The following is a 21,448-nucleotide window of genomic DNA, read 5'->3' on the forward strand; positions in this document are numbered from 1 at the left end:
CTATATGGGAAACATAATAAACTTTATTAGACCAAAAACGTACAATGAAATGAAAATTTAAACCTTACTGTTAACTTAGAGTATGTGTCTTCCAAATCAAACAAAACTATGAATTGCACTGTTTGCTGAGTGTTTTCTTGTATGTCGGAATTTAGGGGTTGACTAAAGTGTTGACCAATCCTAGGATGTTTACCAAAGGCTCAAGAGTTTTTTTTTGTGATGTCATGATCATGATTTGATCTCGATCTTTTATACTCAACCATGGTAATGTGTCTTGTATGCTCTATGAGGAGTTTTGATCTACTAATTGTTATTGCTTTCCAGTGTTCTTGTGTGAAACTGAGGTGAATGGTGTGACCTATTTGATTTAACCCTTGAGTCTTCGATCAGTTATTTTTGGATGCTTTCCAATTGCTTGTAAAATGAACCTAATAAGAGTCTCATCTTTCCTCGCCCACGCCTCAAGTGCTAGTACAGACTAGGATGGAAGTAAAGAGGATGCTTGGTTGTGACCATGCATCGTTAGTATGCCTTGTCAGTGCGAAAGGATACTAGTGCCGCATAGAGTCATTAGGGGAGTAGAGGATTAAAAGACTAGCCGGGTAACCCTAGAGTTGGTTCGTGCGATGGCACTTGCCCACTAGCAGTATAGATTCCCTACGTGTCTTTCTTTGCCTCTGGGTTTAGATGTCGTTTTATCTTGGAACCTTTGAGTTAGGTTACTTTTAGGGTTTTCCTTGACCTAGATATTACTTTTGATTTTTGGGATTGTTATCCTATTTGGGACTTGAGACTATCTCCTCAACGTAGTGGAGTGGACCTTTTTGGGTTACCACAAGGTCAGGTGCTAGTGCCTTTTACTTTTACCATTGAGATCAATCTATTGATGCCATGGCTAGAGTTCCTTGTTCTGCATTTCGTTTCATTCTATCTTTGTGTATTATGATGGATGGTTATATCTCTGTGATGAATGATTTTATTTATTGTATTGTATTTTGTTTCATGGATTCAAAAGGGATGATGTAATCTATTTCATAAATGTATATTCTTTTAGCCTTTCATACCCTGTGACATGTACAATGGATGATTGTGCATTCTGAATTAATGCCAAGTGGCATTGGGAACAAATGTATATTATTTAAATGGATTTGAACTTGTAGTTATTATTTTATGTGGATGCGTTATTTATTGGATTTAGTATTATTTAAATTTAAATGTGATTCAATGTCTTGGGATCCTTAAGGAATGTAATCTGCTATGTGTTGCTTATGTGTGATTGTATGTTATTGCTTTCACTATTTTATAATTGTGGTATATGTTATTCTTCTATTAAAAAAATGTTTGGCAAACATAGTAAAACTTTAGCTTAGTTCTTTTGGATCCCTTGGCGAGGCGTTACAAAATTTGTGATAACCTCACTCAAGAATCCCTCATACAAAGACTTACACAAGTTTCTAAGATGTTTCCATGCTGCAAAATATATCTACTGAACTGGGATGCCTACTTGCTAATGTAAGGGCAAAATACATACTTGTCATCTTCCATATCGCATCTTCCTATGGAGACAACTCACTGTGCCATGTAACACTAGATGGCAAAATATAATGACCAAGAAATTAAAATTTAGGGATTAAATAATTAAATACCATGTTAGAAATGTTTAAGGTTGAGCATCTTGACTCTTGAGACACCTTAATTCACAACAATAATGGACAATGCTCAAAATTGTAGGGCAGCTGGGCCTATATTGGAGTTTACATATGGGCACATTTTTCGAGATCATGTGTGGTCCACTCACTTTAACATTCCATAAGATTGGCACACAAATTGAATTGGTCAAACAAGTCTACACAAAGGCCAAAGAGGTTCAAATGTTTGTGAATAATCATCATAAGTCATAAGCCATATATAAGACCTCCAATATGGAGTTACTAAAGGTACTTAAATTTTACTTTTTAATTTGAATGTTTTATTTTTGTATTTTTATTGTTAATATCAATATGTAATGTGTATTTGTTTATACCACGTTAGGAAGTCGAAACACGATTTACATCTCACACAATCATCTTACGACGACTTGTGGAGGTGTAAGAAGCCTTGAGTTCTATGGTCACAAAAAGCTTGTAGAGTGTATGGAGAGAATCAAGCATGAGAGCCTAAACTGTAAAAGCAGTGATCCTAGATGATGTGTGGTGGGCTCGTGTGGAATCTAAGCATGATTAGTATTGCTGACACTAATCCCACATGTTTTTGCGAAATTTATAATGACATGGACTCTGTGATGAAGAAATTAATAGCAATAATAGAGGGCAAGGGACATGCCCAGATTATGCATTTTTATAGTTGTGCAAAACATTATCGTTAATCATTGCAACAAGATGACCATCCTCTTAAATCTCTTAGCATTTTCTTTGTCACTAGTGCATTATAGAAAGGTAATACATTTATTGCTGAGTGTGGCAGTGACTGCACCATATAGAGATTGGGAATTTGTTGGTAGCTATAAGGCAGCATTTAGAAAGATATGTACAAGTAGAACTGAAGAAATCCAAAACACTCTTGAGTTAGGCGAATTCATAGCTTGAAAAATCATGATGTTCTACTCTTCATGACAAATGCAGGATAAGTTCTTGTGAGTGGTGTTATATGCAGGGTCAAGGCTCCATTTACTTGCAGCCTCTCGCCATTACAATTATCTCCCAAGTATATATCGTTTTATGTTTTATTTTTATCATTTCTCATTCGATGCTGTCATGCTATATTTCATATTTAAATATTTGTATTTTATCATGTTTTTAATTCTTGAATTATAAAATTAATTATTAAATGCTGTATACAAACTAAATAGGTTGCAAGTTCTTCAGCAAGGTAGAATTAGAGTATTAGACTACATACTCCATCTACTCAACCAAGCACAACCATATGGGTACAAATAAAACATGGGGTGTGGTCTACGAGTATATATACTCCAACCTCAGTCTCTTGCCACATAGAAACCTGAACATAACAAAGCTGTGACAACAAATTGGACCTACACCATAAGTGTGCTGATTTAGATGTTAAAGTTACACAACTTGCACAAGTCTCTATAGAAGAGACAATTCTGTACTTGAGACAGCTAGTGGTAGTGGCAATCCGAAAGATTGTGGTTCAAATGAAGTTGAACCAAATGTTTACTGTGATGCTTCTAATACGAAAGAAAGTGAATAATAAATATCGACTATAATTTGAATTTTCAATGTACAATGACATTTCAAGACTTGAGTGTGATCATTTCTTTTAATTATGAACATGATATTATGAGGTATTTAAAAAATTCTATTTAATGGCAATTATAGATGTCTAACACTGTTCTTAAATATAAAAGAATACACACACACACACACACACACACACACACAATCGCCACACACATACCATCTAATTGTCTAATTGCCACATACAATTTCATGTAACACAACTAAAACTTGACAGTACCATTGCATCACATATCACATGTTACATCAAACATGATTTTTTTCACATGGATAAACACCACATGTAATAAGCTCCTCCCACTCACACATGTTCTAAGGTTTTCGGTCAATTATACATGAACCATGTACATGTCTTCTTACTCTAGAACCAAACACAATCTATAGTTTGCAATGCTAGAGACAAACACCTTATTCCTTATTGTTTCTTGCAATAACTCTAAGCATTCCCTAGAACATCACACTCCGATCACCACATATGTTCCAATGGCACCACATGTGCACTTGCACTATTATACATACAACTAAAACTTGACCGTAGCATTACATCACATATCACATGTTATATCAAACATGATTTTTTCACATGAATAAACACCACATGTAATAACCTCCTCCCACTCACACATGTTCTAAGGTTTTTGGTCAATTATACATGAACCATGTACATGTCTTCTTACTCTAGAACCAAACAAAATCTATAGTTTGCAATGCTAGAGACAAACACCTTGTTCCTTATTGTTTCTTGCAATAACTCTAAGCTTTCCCTAAAACATCACACTCTGATCACCACATGTGTTCCAATGGCACCACATGTGCACTTGCACTATTATACACACTCTAATAACTAATCAGACAAAGATGTAGCAATGAGTTCTCCTCAAATGACTTGTACTTGCAAAACAACAATACAATTATAATATCTGCAATTCACCACAACTTATTGTTACCCATTATGTAGCTCTTTACCAATCATTGATAAAACACTAGAATAAGAGCTAGAACAAATTTACCCATCATCTCTTCACCTACAAAATTTCTACAAGTAAATAGTGAACCAAAGTTCCAACAATCTTACATGATATTATAATAAAATGAAAAGATAGTCATGCATGCAAAACTAGATGAAACTATTGCATCCTTACATTAAAAAAAAAGAGTACTTGCAAATTTTGTCAAAAAATCAAAATATATTTACCTAATTGTCAATTTTCTCCATCTGAACTATACTTGTCTCAACCATATCAGTAAGAAAATAGATTAAAATTCTACATGTTTGGTTCAAACATGATAAAAAAACATTCTAGCTAAACAAATTGCACTCAATCACAATTTGACACTAATGATTCTCAACCAATAACATTACAAAGTCTTTCTAATTACACAACTTTCTTGCAAACATGTGTTCCATCCATATACTCAACTTCAGTTGTTGATGCAGCGAGGTAAGGGGATTTTATCAAAGAACCCTACCAAGCAGCCACAATCAAAATTGTCCACAAGAATAATAAGATTTCAAGTTTCAACCTTTATTCGCACATTACATTCAATTTCTTTACTATTAAAATAAAATTATACATTTTATAGTCTCAACAAGATCGCGGTAAGATTAATTCAAAAGCAACAATCTTGCACCGAAATTTCTACACTTGCAAAGGAATTTGCACTCAAATAATCCCCAAATTAATGTGCCCCAAAACCCAGATCTTCTCAAATTCTTTTGATTGCTGCAATTGTCAGTTATCTCCCCTCTCAAATTTGCCAATTCTTGGCCTCTTCCAAAAATAAATCCCTTTTTCAATTCTATTATCTGCCTTTTATGTCTATAGGTGGCAACTAAAACACTTAAAATTGAGAATTAAACTATCTACCACGCATCTCCTTTTGAATAATACCTTGAAATGCTCACCAGCATTTCTTCTCACTAATTGGAGGAATCTAAACCTTTAGGAGCAAGCCATTTGACAGTGTTGGGTATCAAAGCCATTGACGTTATGATGCTCCAAGGACTTGTTCAAGGTTTGAAAAACCAATGGGAACTTTGCAAGCAACCTTCTATCAAGGGTGACAGAGGGAATGAGAAGTATTAAGGATTCTCAATACCTGCTCGACCTCCAACAAGCCTTTGTCCTCATTATGAACCAAGATGAAACTCTTTGTTGGAGGTCCCTTTACGCATTGGAACTTCTAAATGATTCCCTAATTCACCCCTTAGTATTATGTGCAGGTGGACTATTAAAATGTATTAATTGTACATATATATGTTTATTAAGCTGTGAAAAACAATTCGCACATTTAAAATATTTGTTTCCTCTAAAATAGGATTTGAGAATTTGTGTCCTCTGAAACTCAATATGGTATCAAAGAGGGAGAATATTGTGGGATCATTTTTTTCTTTCTATACTTGAGATTGCTATTATCAGAGCCTCTTGCCAAGATTGCTGAAAAGAGTTATCAGACCAGACTTGAGGCAATGAAAATGGTGAAACAACAGATGCTTTGAAATTCCTGTTGGAGGTTGCATGCAAAAGTAATCGATTGAAGGACGATGGACCAGCAACAATATCAGAGCGAGATTGGTGAATGGTAGAAGCATTGTACTGACTAGTTTATCTTAGATCCAAAGAGATCGTGTATTGATGTATTCCCAAGACTGTCACTCGCAGACGAACATTATTTTTTATTTAATTATTTCTTTGTGTTGTATAGAACTAACATGTGTTGAGTTTTGTGCATCGATTTCTGAAAATGTAATAACACTACCATTATATCGATGTGTTCCAATTGCAGATTTGAATGATATATAAATATCATGTATCCTGAAGAGACATGTCTCTTTGATAATTTATTAATTAATCATTAATTAGACAATATTAATATAACATATCTATATATGTATATATATAATATATATAAGTAGATATATATTAGTGATTATCTAATTTATGATTAACCAATGACCATAGAGGGATTATCTCTAGGTCAATTCAATCCAACTGAAGCTACAAATTAACACCCTCTCTTAGCTAGGGAGGATTGTTATAGAACACATTATGCTCTCAAGCATACAGAGAGATATCTCAATATGATATTCTTGGAATGACATATTCAAGGATATAATCTGACTTATGCTATTTCACCAACACTCCCTCTTTGCGAGGGGGGGTTTAAAAAACACAACTATCTGACAAAATGGTGATCTGATTCTGAATAATCTTATCAATATTACATTCTTGTAATATGAGCACTAGTAGTAACACCAAGATGCCTATCCACAAGAATATCATATCCCAGAAAGATATGAGTTATCTGATTTTTGGCACACTCCGAGACAATACTGAATGTAGTCTATCAGATAATAACCTTGATCTCAGGGACAACAAAGTAGTCTCCATTATGACAAGTATCACAATCTCCATCACACTTGGAGACATCAACTTAATGTAGTCTATTGTGATATGTTAGTTATCATGATCTCTGACACATTCTAGGACAAGAAGTTAATAAAGTCTATCATGATAATCGATCAAGAAGTCAAGAACAACAAATATAGCATCATGATCTCCAGCACATTCCGAGACAACAACTTAATGTAGTCTATCATGATACATTTGTTATCATGATACCTATCACTCTGGGACATCAACTTAATGTAGCCAATCATGATAACAAGTCAAGCTATTGTTAAGATCGTCACCTTACAAATACATCAATGAAAGATCGTCACCTTTCATTACATAATGCACATATGCAAAATAGTAACTCTCATGATATTCACCATAAACCAGATTAGAAGGTGGAACAAGGTCTTTTACCTAAACTTCTCTCTCACAAAGAAGAATGTATTGCAAGGAATTTCACTTTGAACTTTTCTTTCATAAAGAAGAACTCATTAACAAGGAACTGCACCTCAAAAAAATTTCTCTGAACAAAGATTTTGGGAAGTCATATCCTCTAGCTACTCCCTTAGAAGCTCTCTTCATCCAAGGATGCCTGTGATAAACTATCGGACTCCCTCTGAATCTGATATCAATCTTCCGACTTGCTAGTGATAAGACATTACTTTCTCATGATATACACAAGGGTACACCCATCAAAATCATGCAGTCACACACGTATTTTTAGACTCACTCTCAATATACAAGGATACTCATAATCTCAATGATCAAAGATACTTCCTTCAAAAGCCTCACTTTATTCAACCTAATCATTAGATGACTAATAAATTCTAGTTCACAGCTTCTTTGGAGCTACTGTCATAAGTTTGAGTTTTGCACAATATGCCTAATGCACCATTCTTTTCTTGCAAAATCATCTTCAGATGCAAAGGAAAAGATCAAGGAAAATAACTCATACAGAACGATATAGAAATACAAATAAGAAAGACACTATAATGAGTAGATAAATGTAATACTTAAGAATAATAAATACTTATCTGTATATCAACATCCTTGATATGAATTTCTCCAATAAAGGTCCATATGCATTAAATCAGAAAATTCCTTCAATGCCCACAATGTAAAATTCCCACATACTTCATTTTTATGGAGTTTTCAGACTTTCAGGGATAGATCATCGGAAGAAGTTAATATTTTCTTCATAAGTCTTTATCTGTTCTGGTAAAACACGGGATAAAGATTCACAAGCATATGGCTAAGGCTTTCCCTTTTCTGGTCCTTCTTTTATGTCCTTTAGATTCTAAGGCTCAGTAGGATGTCATCATGACACTGCTAAACATCTCTGTTAGCAACACCAATAAGGCTCTCATAACTGTTGTGTTGGGTGTTACATTTCTCCATACTAAGGAATAACATTGCTTTGCTTATCATTTTTCAAAAAAAGTCACTTGAATTAGTGCTAAGAATCAGGAATACACAAAAATTGGCAAGAGATAAATTCAATTGAATGAATTCGCCCCATGCATCTTCCTCCAATTTCCATTGCATTTGAGATGTGTGTAGACAAAGTGTGAGTAGGTGTCATTCAAATTTTCAACACAGAGTGCAATACTAGTGTCATCATTGAAATTAGGGCAGTTGCGATATTTAACTCTACACCTGTTATTATAAAAAATCTTTATTCGCTTCTTATTAGTTGCCCATGACACCAACTCCAAATTTTGGCTTGATCAAAGCTCATCAAAATTAGACTTTCATTGACTTAAACCAATTCTGTGTGGTTACTTTCCTGTGAGCTAATCTTACTGCAAATTCATTCATGATTGACAATTTGTTATTGCAATGATTATTTTTCAAGGTCCCAACAAACTCACAACTTCTCATGCTTCACAGACTATCTTGGAGCACCAAATTAATTCACTTCTTTAGGAAATATTGCTCGTTCAACGAATCCTTACTTTCAAATAATAAGAACGCACGTTCCTTCAAAATTATCATTATGAATAAAGCTAAGTCCCCATCTTCACTTCACCATTTCCAATAAGGCTCCCAAGGCTAATATAGAAATGCCAATATAGATTCCTTCTAATGTTAAGCAAAACTATCATTGATCCTATCTCTCTTATTGCTAATGCTTGTATGTGCCACCTTATTTTCTTCCCAACATTATAATGGTTGATCACGACAAGCATTTATCTTATTTCATATCGATTATACTCATCCTCAAATTACTTTCTTTAATTTAACTATTGGTTGGTTTGTGGATCATGTGTTTGGCAGTTCCAAATTATTAAGCAATATTATCTTCTATCTTTCATACCCTATCCAATGGTGTTCCAGCTAGGATGGTGTAAGGAATTCACTGACTTATTCCTTTTCTTGTACTACTTATTCCTCCTATCATTTGATGAATACTTTCTTTTGCACAAAGATCATGCTATTAAGAATTCACATTATCCCTTAAGAAACTATCTTTGTCCTGCTATTGGCTCTTCAAATAAAGGTTTTTATGCCCTCCTCTCATTGGTAGTTTTCTAGCAAATAATATATAATACTTTCCGTACCCTATATGTACCTGCAAACCTCTTTCATCCTTCCCTTAGTACTTTTCATGATACTCTCTAGTCGACACTAATGACATCAAATTTCCATTATGGAATTCTATCCATTGGATCTATTTATATATTTCCTAATTTCCTTCCTATCTGTTCGCTACTATCTTTTGATATTGCTATGTTGTGTTGGATTTCCAAAATCACTTATAACCGCTTATAATATTGACTCTATATTTACTACTTTGTCACTATTGACTGCGATGCCTCTGTTAGACTTATCTACATTGTTGTTGTCTATTTCCATCATCAAAATATGTTTCGTATTACTCTACTACATGTCTATGTCTTTCATCATTGTTTTGTTATGGCTCTAATTTAAAAAATTCATTAGCATTTGTTGTAGAGACTGGACGGTATCACTGGATGCCATTTTAAAAACTCTTTGTTGCCTTTATATGTTTTATGCCTTCAATATGTTGGTTGAACCAAATGTCTTTAGTATGTCATTCAAACCCAAACACTTCTTATGTTGTTCATGCCGATTTCCTCTTTTCAATTGGATAGGTTTCACATATGTCTATGCACAATAAGGTTTGTTGTCGACGGTGAGTAGACATTACAAAGAATTTTATGTATCCACTTCCATCTTAATAAGTAATATTGTAATATAATCAATTCTTATCTACCAGTGTTTGTAATAGTTTGAACATGAAGGTCATTCAATTCAAACATAGCAGAGGAGTTATAATTGTAGGAATGCCAATTGTAGAAAGACCTCGCTCTTATTTCAATTTTATGGAATGTCACAATGTTGAAGTCCTTTTAGTTAGAATTTTGGCCCCCGAAACCAGTCCAAATATAGATGGGATTCATTTAGATTTTCCACAAATGTTCTAATATGCAACTTCTCAATTGGATCTAACTAGACCTACTTAGATCTCCGGATTTGATCCCCTCATATATCTGGGCTGCCAAATATGTATTTGCCTCCATAAAAATTCCCTGTAAAATGGATGGAAGGGGTGGACGTAGTGAGCATCTTGGAAGACGTTAATACTGCTTCGGTGGAAGGAAAACAGATCAAAGATTACTTTTACAACGACGGCTTGCTATTTCTCTGGCCCTACTATGTTCTCGAATGTAATATCACAAGCCATGAATCTTTTGAGTCAAATGCAGAATTCAGTCACGAGTAACATCTAATTTTCCTACTCGATCACAGTTTTGTGATAACAAATCAAACATCCAATTTTTTCAACACAACGCGAGCGGATTGATCTTTTGAAATATTCATCTTTTCTATGCTCTGCAATCCCCATACTGATTTGATGTAAGATAGATTTTATCTGCCTATGCACTTATTCTAATCACTCATGTTATGGCTTCCTTGTCATTGATGCTCTCGCCATTTTCTTTCCTTATATTTGCAGCCTTGCTCTGATACCATGTTGAGTTCTATGGATCGATTTCTGCGAATGTAATAACACTACATTATACCAGTGTTCCAATTGCAAATTTGAATGATATATAAATATCATGTCTCCTGAAAAGACGTCTCTTTAATAATTTATTAATTAATCATTAATTAAACTATATATATATATATATATATATATATATATATATATATATATATATATATATATATATATATATATATATATATATATATATATATATATTAGTGCTTGTCTAATTTATGATTAACCAATGAGGATAGAAGGATTAACTCTAGGTCAATTCAATCTGATGGGAGCTACAACATTAACAACATGACCCCCACGTGGACTAAGTTGGACCATGGTGTCACCGTGGTTGGCTATGGCACCAATAACAGTGCCGTGTACTTCACCTGGTATCAAGAAGTCTTGATGAAAAGTTTGGAAGTGTCCGCATATATAGTGAACTGGAAAGAAAACTTTGTTGAGCCACCATAAACTATTGTCCATGTGTACTTCTCCTGGTATTATACTCTGTGGGTAGATGATTGTCGATAGCTATTGTAACCTTTGTCTTAGGTTGTTTTGTGAGTAACCGCCAACATTCCCCTTCATGATTCACGATGTGGCTTAATTGCCTCCTATGTTCTATATATTGTGTGGTTGTATCAAGCTTTAACAAGCTGATTATTTCGTGCAACGAAAAACACGACGGCTAACAAGTGGTATTAGAGCTTGGTCACAGGTTCAAATCCTCTTAGGTAAGGCTAAGGGGGGGATTGTTGGACTAACCACCAAATACCACTGTGGGATTTGCAACGTGGCTTAACCACCTTCTATGTTCTACATGTCGTGTGGTTGTATTTGGCGTAACAAGTTGATCTTTTGGCAAAACAACAAACATGATGGATAACAAGTTGTTGTCAAGATCACCACATGCTCACAGCCATGGGTTTGGCAGTTTTCTATTTTTCTTTTCTTCCCAAGTTCGTATGGTTGGTTTTGGCCGTAATATACAAAATTTAGCATAGAACTTAATTGATAGTCTAACATCACATGTTAAATAACACCATAGAAATCTTGCAGCTCCAAGAAACAAATTTCAGAAAAGTGGGGAATCAATGTAGTTTTGCCTATGTATCGTATTGTGACATTTTAGGTTTGGCATACAATATTGGATAGAGCTTTCTGCATTACAATCTATGCAATGCAAGCTTTATTATGAACTCCCATACTCTACCCAGAGTCTTGTCGAATCAAGTGCACAAGCATAGAAAATGGTTCACCCAAAATTGGATAGAAAAGTAGTTTCTACACTTGCCCAAGAAATGCACATTTCATACATCAATTTGAAACATTCCATGGGTTCAACATTGATGGAATAGAAGAATGAAGACATACAACCACAAAAGGCATCAAAAATATTATCAATACATAAAACTTATCAAGACAAATCAGATCCAAATGAGTAGATATTTTGATTAGCTATGGTGGTGATTGTGTATGAAGAAATGCATCAATTTAATTTATTAGACAAGACAACAATTTTAAAGTAGAGTAACAAGACTCGTTGTGAGTCAGGCAAGTCTCCCAAGTCAGCGAGTCAGGCATGGCTTACTAGGTCAAAAAAGACCGGTGACTTGGGCTCAATGGGTTAGGGACGGTGACTCACCTAACTCATGTGACTCGCAAGTCAAGGTGTGACTCACAGTCACAATTGGCTTGACCCGGCTACAATAGTCAAAATCCGGGCACGTCAAAACAAAAAACAAAAAAAAAATTAATATTTTATGTGGTGGTTTTCATAACACTCTATTGAGAGAGAGAGAGAGAGAGAGAGAGAGAGAGAGAGAGAGTGCCATTGTTTTGCAACCAGCTAAAAGGAAGAGGAGAAAAGCTTGTATTTGTGACAATGGAGATGGCAAAATCAGCTTCATAGACCCATCCACGCAGCAACCTATTTCCCCAATCCGGCATACTATTTCCGTGAAGATTTCAAGGCAAATGAGGAGGTTCTTAGTGGCCTATACACTGTGATATCAAAGATGGCCACTAGTGCCACATATATATTGCTTTAGACGGATGCCTATAATAATGCAACAGGGCCCATTTTTTCAAGTCAAATTTGCAAAGAGAGTCATACAAAATTGCAACTAGGTAAAAATTGCAGCTTAAGCCTTATACAATCTAGTTTTTAATTATCTAGCTTTAAAGTTCAAATTTTGAAATGAGACTAATATTTTTTTCTTTTCCTATTTTCAAAATTCAGATAGATGGTGGCAAATGTTTGGACCTTCAACCAAAAACTTAAGCAAATCGTCATCACATAATGAGCCAGCCAAGTAGCACTTCTAGATGTGAGCACAACTGGAGCATGTTCGAGCACATCCACTCGAAGAGGCATAACAGGTTATCTGTGGAGAAAATGAATATGCTAGTCTCTGTGCATTACAACTTGCGCATTAGGACCAGGGAGATTTTGGATAATGACAACTCTCCAATTACTCTAGAGGAGGTTGATCCAGAGTCTGAGTGGATCACTGAAGCTACTGATCCCGTCTTTGATGATGAGGACCTAGAGTGGGTTGACGAGGTAGACAGAGAGGCTGAGGCTATGGCTATAGCAGCAAAGGACCAAAGAGCTACAGTTGTTCCTAGTAGAACCTCATAGGCACTGGCAGAGACTACAGTTGATCCTAGAGGCACCTCACAGGTTGGCGCTATGGCTAATCAGTCATCTAGGACCTACCTTAGACGCCTTAATAAGAGGCATTTGATAGATTATATTGAGGCTAAGGTTGAGGTTGGGGATGAGGATGATGATGAGGACTAGGAGCCATAGCTATAGTCTTGTTTTAACTTTTTGTTTAACTTAACATATGATTGGAACATTTGATGATGACTATTGATGTGTTGGATTTCATGGATTTGATATACATTTTGATGGGTTTCATGGATTTATCATTTTACATATCTATGTTTTCTATTTCCTTCAACTACTATTTTGTATTTACCAATTTACCTTTGTACTTATGTAATTGATGTATGTTTAACTTTTAAGTATGTGCATTGTAATCAAATTACCTTCTATTTCATGATGTTATTGTGTCTTTAAGCTTTATTCAATAATGGGTGCATGGAATGGTCTTTAAATCCTAAAAAATCTCAAAATTTCGAGGGTGTTTTCACTTTGTCGAGTCATCGCTGAGTCTAAGCCAGGTCATGAGTCAAGTTACCGTTGCCGAGTCCAAGTCTCATTTCTTTGTTTTAAAGGAACTCCTTGAAGCTATTTCGTAATGGTCAATAATGACAACTTCATCGAACCAAATACAACGACCTAGTATGAAGAAAGCAATAATATCTAAGGGCCCATTTGGTTGTTGGAATTGAATTGGAATAAGGATCTATAAATTCCCAAAAGTTCAAATCCTCAATTTTGGTGCACCAAGTCGGAATTGGGAATAGGAATTTGTATTCCCATTTTGGCCCCAAAATGAGAATTTGCTATTCCACCTAAATAGGTTTTATTGGAATTGTAATTCTTGCTCCCATTTTGACTTTTTCATATTTGATGAAAAATTTCAAGTCCGTTAGAACTCATGCCAGCAAGAGGCCACGAGAAGTGTGCTCGTAAAAGGTTCAACCACGGGAACAAGCTCAAATTTCGCAAATTTCTCAGCCTCGGAGATCGAATTCCTAGGAAAATTTCAACCCAAAGTGTTTGAAACAAGGCAAATCTAGATCTGATGTTGAATCTGGATCTGACATTGAATTATTTCAGCTCAGGGATTTGTCAGAAGCCTTGAAAGCAACAGTCTAAACCCTAAAATCACCTCTGTTGCCATAGAGCACAAGGTCATGGATCTTTTTCCTTGAAATTCTCCCTTTGAACAATGACAATCTGGATGTTGTCTCCAAGTGGCACGAGAAAAGTTCACTGATTTTGAATGGAGGAGATGCATACATTACACGAATCTCATTATTATTCATTAATAGTTCTGGTTCTTCTTGACTATCGTCAACTTCTATGGGAAGAAAAAAAGTTCATTTGAGTTTTGTCTTCTTTTTTTCTGTTTAAGGCATGCCCTACAGAAGATCAACACGATACTTGGCCAGATCAGCGGCCCAATCTCTGCACACAACCGCCGAAGTCAACTTTCTGTTGTTCGTTATCACTGCAATCAGATAAAATAAATAAATTCCAATTTCAATTTTGTAGAACCAAATGGATTTGGAATAACAAACTCCAGAATAGTAAATCCAGAATATAAAATCCAGAGCATCAAATTCTAGCAGCCAAACAGACCCTAAGAGAATTAATATGTCAGAAATCATAAAGAAATCAATGATATATAGTGGCATTTTGTTATTGAAGTAAGCAGGGAACAATAATGAAAGTAAACAATAGAATAACCAGAGATTAACAATATTCCCAGTAATTTTATTTATTTAAACATGTGATCCATTATGAAACTCCACTACTAATTTTTTAATTGGTGCAGTGTGACTTGAAAGAATAAAGATGCGATTTGTTTATGCAAAATAATATGACCAAAGATCAATAGTGGAGAGGCCTAATTTATTAAGTTGATAAAGTTTAGTTTAGTGTTTAAAGGAAATATCATACATGCCAAAAGGTGTGATAATATATCTCCAATAGGTGTGACTTCATTACATGGAAGGATTCAGTTTTATAAAGAGTGGTTATTAGCAAACAATTTACTTTGAAAAAAGACTCTTGCATACCCAAAGATTAAAGGAAAGAAAACAAAAGAAATTAATAGTATAATTCACTATGATAAGCATCAATTAGATTATGAAAGGGCAGCATTCAATAAGAGAGACATCCATTCAAAAGGATGTCTCATTTCATGTACTGGCACTGGCAACAACATTTAAAAGGAGAATAAGAAATGAAAAAGTAGACAGTACAGTGAAACAAGACCATCAAGAAAATACACCAAAGGGAATATATGTGAAGATTATATCAGACATATATGAAGAGTTTTGAACACTTCATGGCAGGTTTACAATCAGACTTCATAAACAGATTCGTTTAGACGCTACAAGCATCATTATGAATATGTTATCAGCCTTGCAAAGAAGGATTCCACATAGAGATAAAGAAGACTTTGGAGCAGCATCATGAAGCATGTTGAAGAAAATATTGTGAGAAATAATTGGACAGATATAAGAAGAGTTTTGTGAGGAGATTGTGAGCATTTTTTATGGTCATAATAATAGCACATTGGAAGGAAAAATTATTAGATTTGTGGACAGACCATCATCTATTGGAGGAGCAACATGTTAAGGTGGAAATTTAAATGAGGGGTTGGTGCCTCTAATGGAGTGGGGGTTGGTGCCTCCAGTAGATTGTGGCTTACAAATTGTGGGAGTTGGTGCTTTCAATGAGTTGGTGCAAGCAAACTTAGAGGTTGGTGCCTCTCGTAGGTTTGTCTTACAAACATTGAATGAGAACGAGATATATTAAAGCAATTATTTGCTGTGGTTTTCTCCTGCACTGGGTTTCCACATAAACATTGTGTTATTGTGTTCTCATGTGCCTAATTTTCAATTTTAGTAATTGATACTGTAGAGGTTGGTGCCTCTAGTAGGTTTGTGTTACAAACATTGAACAAGAACGAAATATATTAAAGCAATTATTTGCTGTGGTTTTCTCCTGCATTGGGTTTCCACATAAACATTGTGTTATTGTGTTCTCATGTGCCTAATTTTCAATTTTAGTGATTGATACTGTGATGAATAAAGTTTAAATTGGTAAAATTCATAATTATTCTGATTCACCCCCCACCCCTCAGTATAACCATGTGCTCTTTAAAAAACCCTTTATTTTATTTACTTTCCACATCCCTATGTTGTGGAGAGATCCTTAAATTTCAAAACAAAGTAGATTTTGTCTCTTTTTCTTCAGATTTGTCCAATCTTTTCCCAGATTTTTCCAAAAATATTCAAAAAAATCGTTTTATTTTTTGTTTGTCAATTTTTTCTCCAGACTATTTTTACTACAATTTTCTAAAAGCCTATAACCAATATATATCCCAGTAAAAATTGTAGAAACTGGTTATATGATAAAACTTAACCTAATTCCTACAACTGACATATTTTAACTATTTGATCCTTCACCTAACTCCTTACAGCATAACAGAAGATACGTTTTTACTCATTCCTAGGGTTTCTAAGCAGGTCGCATGTGGATCTTTCTTCCATCTCAAATATGAAAGCAATACTAAATCGTCATATGCTAAGATTGTTAGCTATACTCCAATATTAATAATTTCAAAGTACATATTCAAAGAGAGTGCCCCCTATGACCACAATTGACATAAGACAAAAATTATTGGGAAGGATTAAAATTTTGGGATCAAGCAAAATATGAGGAGCTTCACAACCTGAGACCCATTGATAAGTTCCTTAAAATTGTATTCCTAAAGCATTGCCCTCCAAAAAATAACTAGCAAATATCTGAAACTAATAAAAAAACTCATTCTTCAATGTAAGTACTAATAAAAAAACTCACATTCTTCAATGTAAGTATAATCTCGCTAATGAATGTCAAAACAGTATCTTCCATGCTTGCACCTTTGTCCTGCACTCCATATAGTAAGTAGCATAAGATAAAGCTGTGAACAAACTACAGACTACTAACAAGTTCCCTGTACTTTATAGGGATAAGTTTAATGTTCTTCATAGTTTTAAATATGGTAACTAGTAAATCACTATATGAGACCTGTAGCTTCATGAGTACAGAGATGAAATAGAAAAAGCTATAAAAAAACAATAAAAAACACTCAAAAAAGCATGATATGATGTTAACATGCAGATAGATCCATTACATCATCTAAATTAAACATTATTTAAAGCAATATTCTTATGGCCAAAACATCAACTATGCCTATTAACAAAACCTCAGAATCAGTTTTACTATAGATATAAAAATATCAAATGAATCAACTAACAACCATAACGCCAATAAAGTTTCAGTAAAAAGAAATTCTTCCTAGAGTCCCTGACCTTCAAAATATAAAGAATTAGATGCTGCAGGCAATCCATACGCCTCTTCCTGATGGAAACATCATGCAATGCCTTTACACCAATTATGAGATCAACCACTTCAGGCAATTTCCTAGGAAGGAACTGCATATGCTCCTGTGTTCAAATCAGCAGGACAACTACAACACTCCTCAGGTAGTTATCAATTGTTGCTCTTGATGGAAAATAAAATGCATAAAATAAGAATGGCATCAACCTAACATCAACAAATGAATTTTCAATAGGGTTGGATTAAAATGTAAAAAAATGTGCAACAACAGTTTCAGTTCATACCTTGAAAATGCTGTTTAAAACCACGTAGGCTTTCTCCTGAACTATGCCACTGGGATCCTATTATTATCTCCGCAGTCAACACAAATAGTTAGCTTTTGAAAGGATGTAAAATATTATAAAAGCCAAGGAAAAACTTCAAAGAGGTCCAAACCTGCAAGCCTGACTTAGCAACAGTAAAAAGTGTCATAACTTCATCTTCACCAAAGGCCTGAATAAGGGACAAGCCTAAATCTAGTACTGTACACCTGCAATTTCCTCACAACAATGTAACAAATGATAAGTAATGATCTTAAATCTCTTTAGAACAAAGTGTTCCAAGACAACCAAGAATGAGACATTTATAAACAATGTACTTTTTCTGCTTTATTTCAGTGAAAAGAGGCTTCTGCATGTTCACTTCAAAATCTAAAAGTCTTGAGATTTTCTCAATAGCATAATCCTGCACATGTACCTTAATGTTTACCGTAAAATGTACAAACACTTGTGCTTTCCATTAAAAAAAATCTCAAACCATATTTACTTGTTCTTAAAAGAAACATAACAAAAAACCCCATGAGTTAAGTCAAAGTTAGTTTAATTCAAATATGAATAACAACATTTCCGTTAAAATGTAGCTTCAGTGGAATTGAAGTACATATTACATTAAGTATATGTAATTGTAATACACTCGCATATATATATATATATATATTGTAAAGACCCTTACTATAAAGGCCACTGAAACCCTCAAACTGGACTTAGGAATTTTGTCAAACAGTTGGTATGTAACCGAATAAGGCTGCAATATTACTAATTGTTGTACAACGAAACCTCAATATATGATGGCAATAATGTATGAACAACAATTCCAGATTATGACAATATGAAACTCAAATATGAAGTCCAATGCAATTATGATTTTATGACAGCAAATAGAACTAATTACAATGAGAGACTGTCACAACTATGCACTTCTAATACATCAAGCTCTTGACAATGCAATGTTATGACATGAACAATAACCCAGTTCAGATTTGGAATGCAAATGACGAACTTTTACAACAGTTATTAATGACTGGAAATAACTATTTATGCAATGACAGTGTTGACTGTTCTAATCCATAACATGCAATATTTTGGCAATCAAAACTTCAGTTTGTGCACCTGAAATAGCTCCAATTTTGCCGGATATGAATGCTGAATTAATGCCACACGAAGACCTCACAATCTGCCCCAAACCGACTCACAAAATTGCAGCTGCTGCCCAACTGATAGGGTCGTACAGGTACGGCCTGGTACGGCTGCTAGATAAAAATATTGCAGCATTTTTTGTCACTCCAAAAGCAATAAATCTGGGCGCCTAGGGTTGCTGAATAACCCCCTAAAATATGAAATTCATTCGTCAAGCCAATTAGGAGTTATGAGCAAAAACGTGGGTCCAAACCCTGGACTGGCAGTCTGAAAATAATGCACAACTGTGTCTTCAAACCCTGTTAATCAATCCACAAAAGCTAGGGCACAACTGAAACCCTTATTCCAACCAAAGTAAACTCTTATAACTGAATCTCAATGAAGTCCAAATGAGATGGTTGAATTACCAACTCCTCAAATGCAACAATTCAGGTGATATTTCACACCCTCAAAGTCGCCAATCCAAGGGAGTGATTCGTTCCCAAAAATCAAATAATAATTTGCAGACCCAAGAGACTACAAATTTGCTCCACAATGGAAGAAGTAGAAGAAATCTCAAATCCAAGCATGTCCAAAATGAGAGGCCCAGCCCTCTATTTATTCACTTTTCTAAGAAGTTGCTAGAACTTCTAGAAACATCCTTTATAAAATCTCATTATAACGCACTTTTTCTAGAACTTCTAGAAACATCCTTTATAAAATCTCATTATAATGCACTTTTTATAATAAAGTAATTTTATAAAATAAAAAGTGCAACTCACCTTAAAATTATAACATGTAGGCCCCAATAACACATAATAATAAAATATAAACTCTTAACACTTCTTCAAGAGCAAGATATGACCATCTAATCCGCAGAATTGACTCTCTCTCCACACCATTTGCCTACGAGAGTCTAGAATAGGCAAAATCCATGATCAATGTCATGTCGAACTAAAGAGGGGACATTACATATATATATATATATATATATATATATATATATATATGTGCCAGTCAAATGCTTATGCGACTCCCCTTGCCAACCCTTCTCATTTTGGTAATAAGTTCTACCGAGAAGATCTACAGTTCAAGCCCGTGTAGAACAGATCAAATTTCTTATTGCCAAAATGAGAAGGGTTGGCAAGGGGATCCGCATAAGCATTTGACCGGTAGAGGTTCCAGACCCTATATATATATATATATAATTATGTTCTATGTGTATATGTATATATATATAAAATCAGGGGATGACCCCGCGGCGTGACGGTAAAAAGTCACGAGCCTCACAAGTGTGAGGTCCTCGGTTTGAGACTTGCAGCCCCTCTCGCTAGGTAGGTCCACTGGCTGACGTGGAGTTTGGAGAGTCTGCTGCTGCTGCCCGTGTCTGTGAGGTGGTGGATGGACCGCTCTGCTCGGTGACTGTATGGCGCTTCACATTTCAAGGGGGTTGCTATTTGAGCGAGGAGGAGCAACAGAGAGATAAGGAGATTGAAGCTCCTGTGCCCCAATTGAGTGTTCCCATCGGTAAGCGTGGAAAACGGAGGCTATGATGTCCCCTGTGCATTATTAGGATGGAGAGATAAGGAGACTTCTTGGAGCGATAAGGTGATGGGCAGTATAAATATAGGTGTATCTAGGAGGCGTGTCGAGGCCTCAACAGCCACATTCTCATCGAGGATGGGGTCCCCTACTAATGTAATCCCACTGGTTCAAAGCTCCAGTCAAAAGCACTTGCCAAAAAGAAATACATACATATATATATATATATATATTCAAAATTACCTATTCTCACTGAGCATTCCTTATATTCTTATCGAGCATCATATAGCCTATGTTACTATTGGTAGAAAGAACCGTTGAGCCTTTAAGTCAAGGAACGCGCATTTCAGTTAAGGATTAGTTGTGGTTAGGTCCACATAGGGACATGACCCTACGTGGCCATAAGCCATGTAGGGTCATGTCTCTACGTAGACCTGATCCCAGCCTTATTACATATATATATATATTGCTGCTGTAAAGAAAGACATTAAAAAAAAGCATTATATATATATATATATATATCGCTGCTGTAGACAAAGACATCAAAAAAAAAAATCTCAAGTATCTACAGCAATGATTTAGAATCTAAGTCTTTAGCATTCAGTCATCTCAAGTTTAGAGTCATATATATGTTTTGATATATTAAATTGTTCACAGCTATATATGTTGACAGTAAGATATGACATAGAACAGATACTTTATTCATTTATGCAATATGCAATCCAATGCTTACAATATGATTATGATGATGGTCCAAAGTCCCTTCC

General features: G+C 35.0%; 1 protein-coding gene across 2 annotated transcripts in view; it reads right to left on the minus strand.

The window, feature by feature from the left end:
• The window catches only part of LOC149565205 (uncharacterized), a 321,656-nt gene that overhangs the window by 99,439 nt on the left and 200,769 nt on the right, over positions 1-21,448 (minus strand). For both annotated transcript variants that reach the window (XR_016362018.1, XM_089818752.1), the window contains exons 9-12: positions 18,142-18,235; positions 17,991-18,047; positions 17,679-17,813; positions 17,185-17,253 (exon numbers count right to left, since the gene is read on the minus strand). Coding sequence is in view for 1 of the 2 variants with exons in the window: in XM_089818752.1 (XP_089674878.1) it covers positions 17,185-17,253; positions 17,679-17,813; positions 17,991-18,047; positions 18,142-18,235 (355 nt within the window). In the remaining variant the exon portion in view is untranslated. The remainder of the gene's footprint in view (positions 1-17,184; positions 17,254-17,678; positions 17,814-17,990; positions 18,048-18,141; positions 18,236-21,448) is intronic.

The sequence above is a fragment of the Cupressus sempervirens genome, chromosome 3 (genome assembly GCF_028749045.1).
Source record: "Cupressus sempervirens isolate cs-2001-9-10 chromosome 3, ASM2874904v1, whole genome shotgun sequence".
Classification (NCBI taxonomy): domain Eukaryota; kingdom Viridiplantae; phylum Streptophyta; class Pinopsida; order Cupressales; family Cupressaceae; genus Cupressus; species Cupressus sempervirens.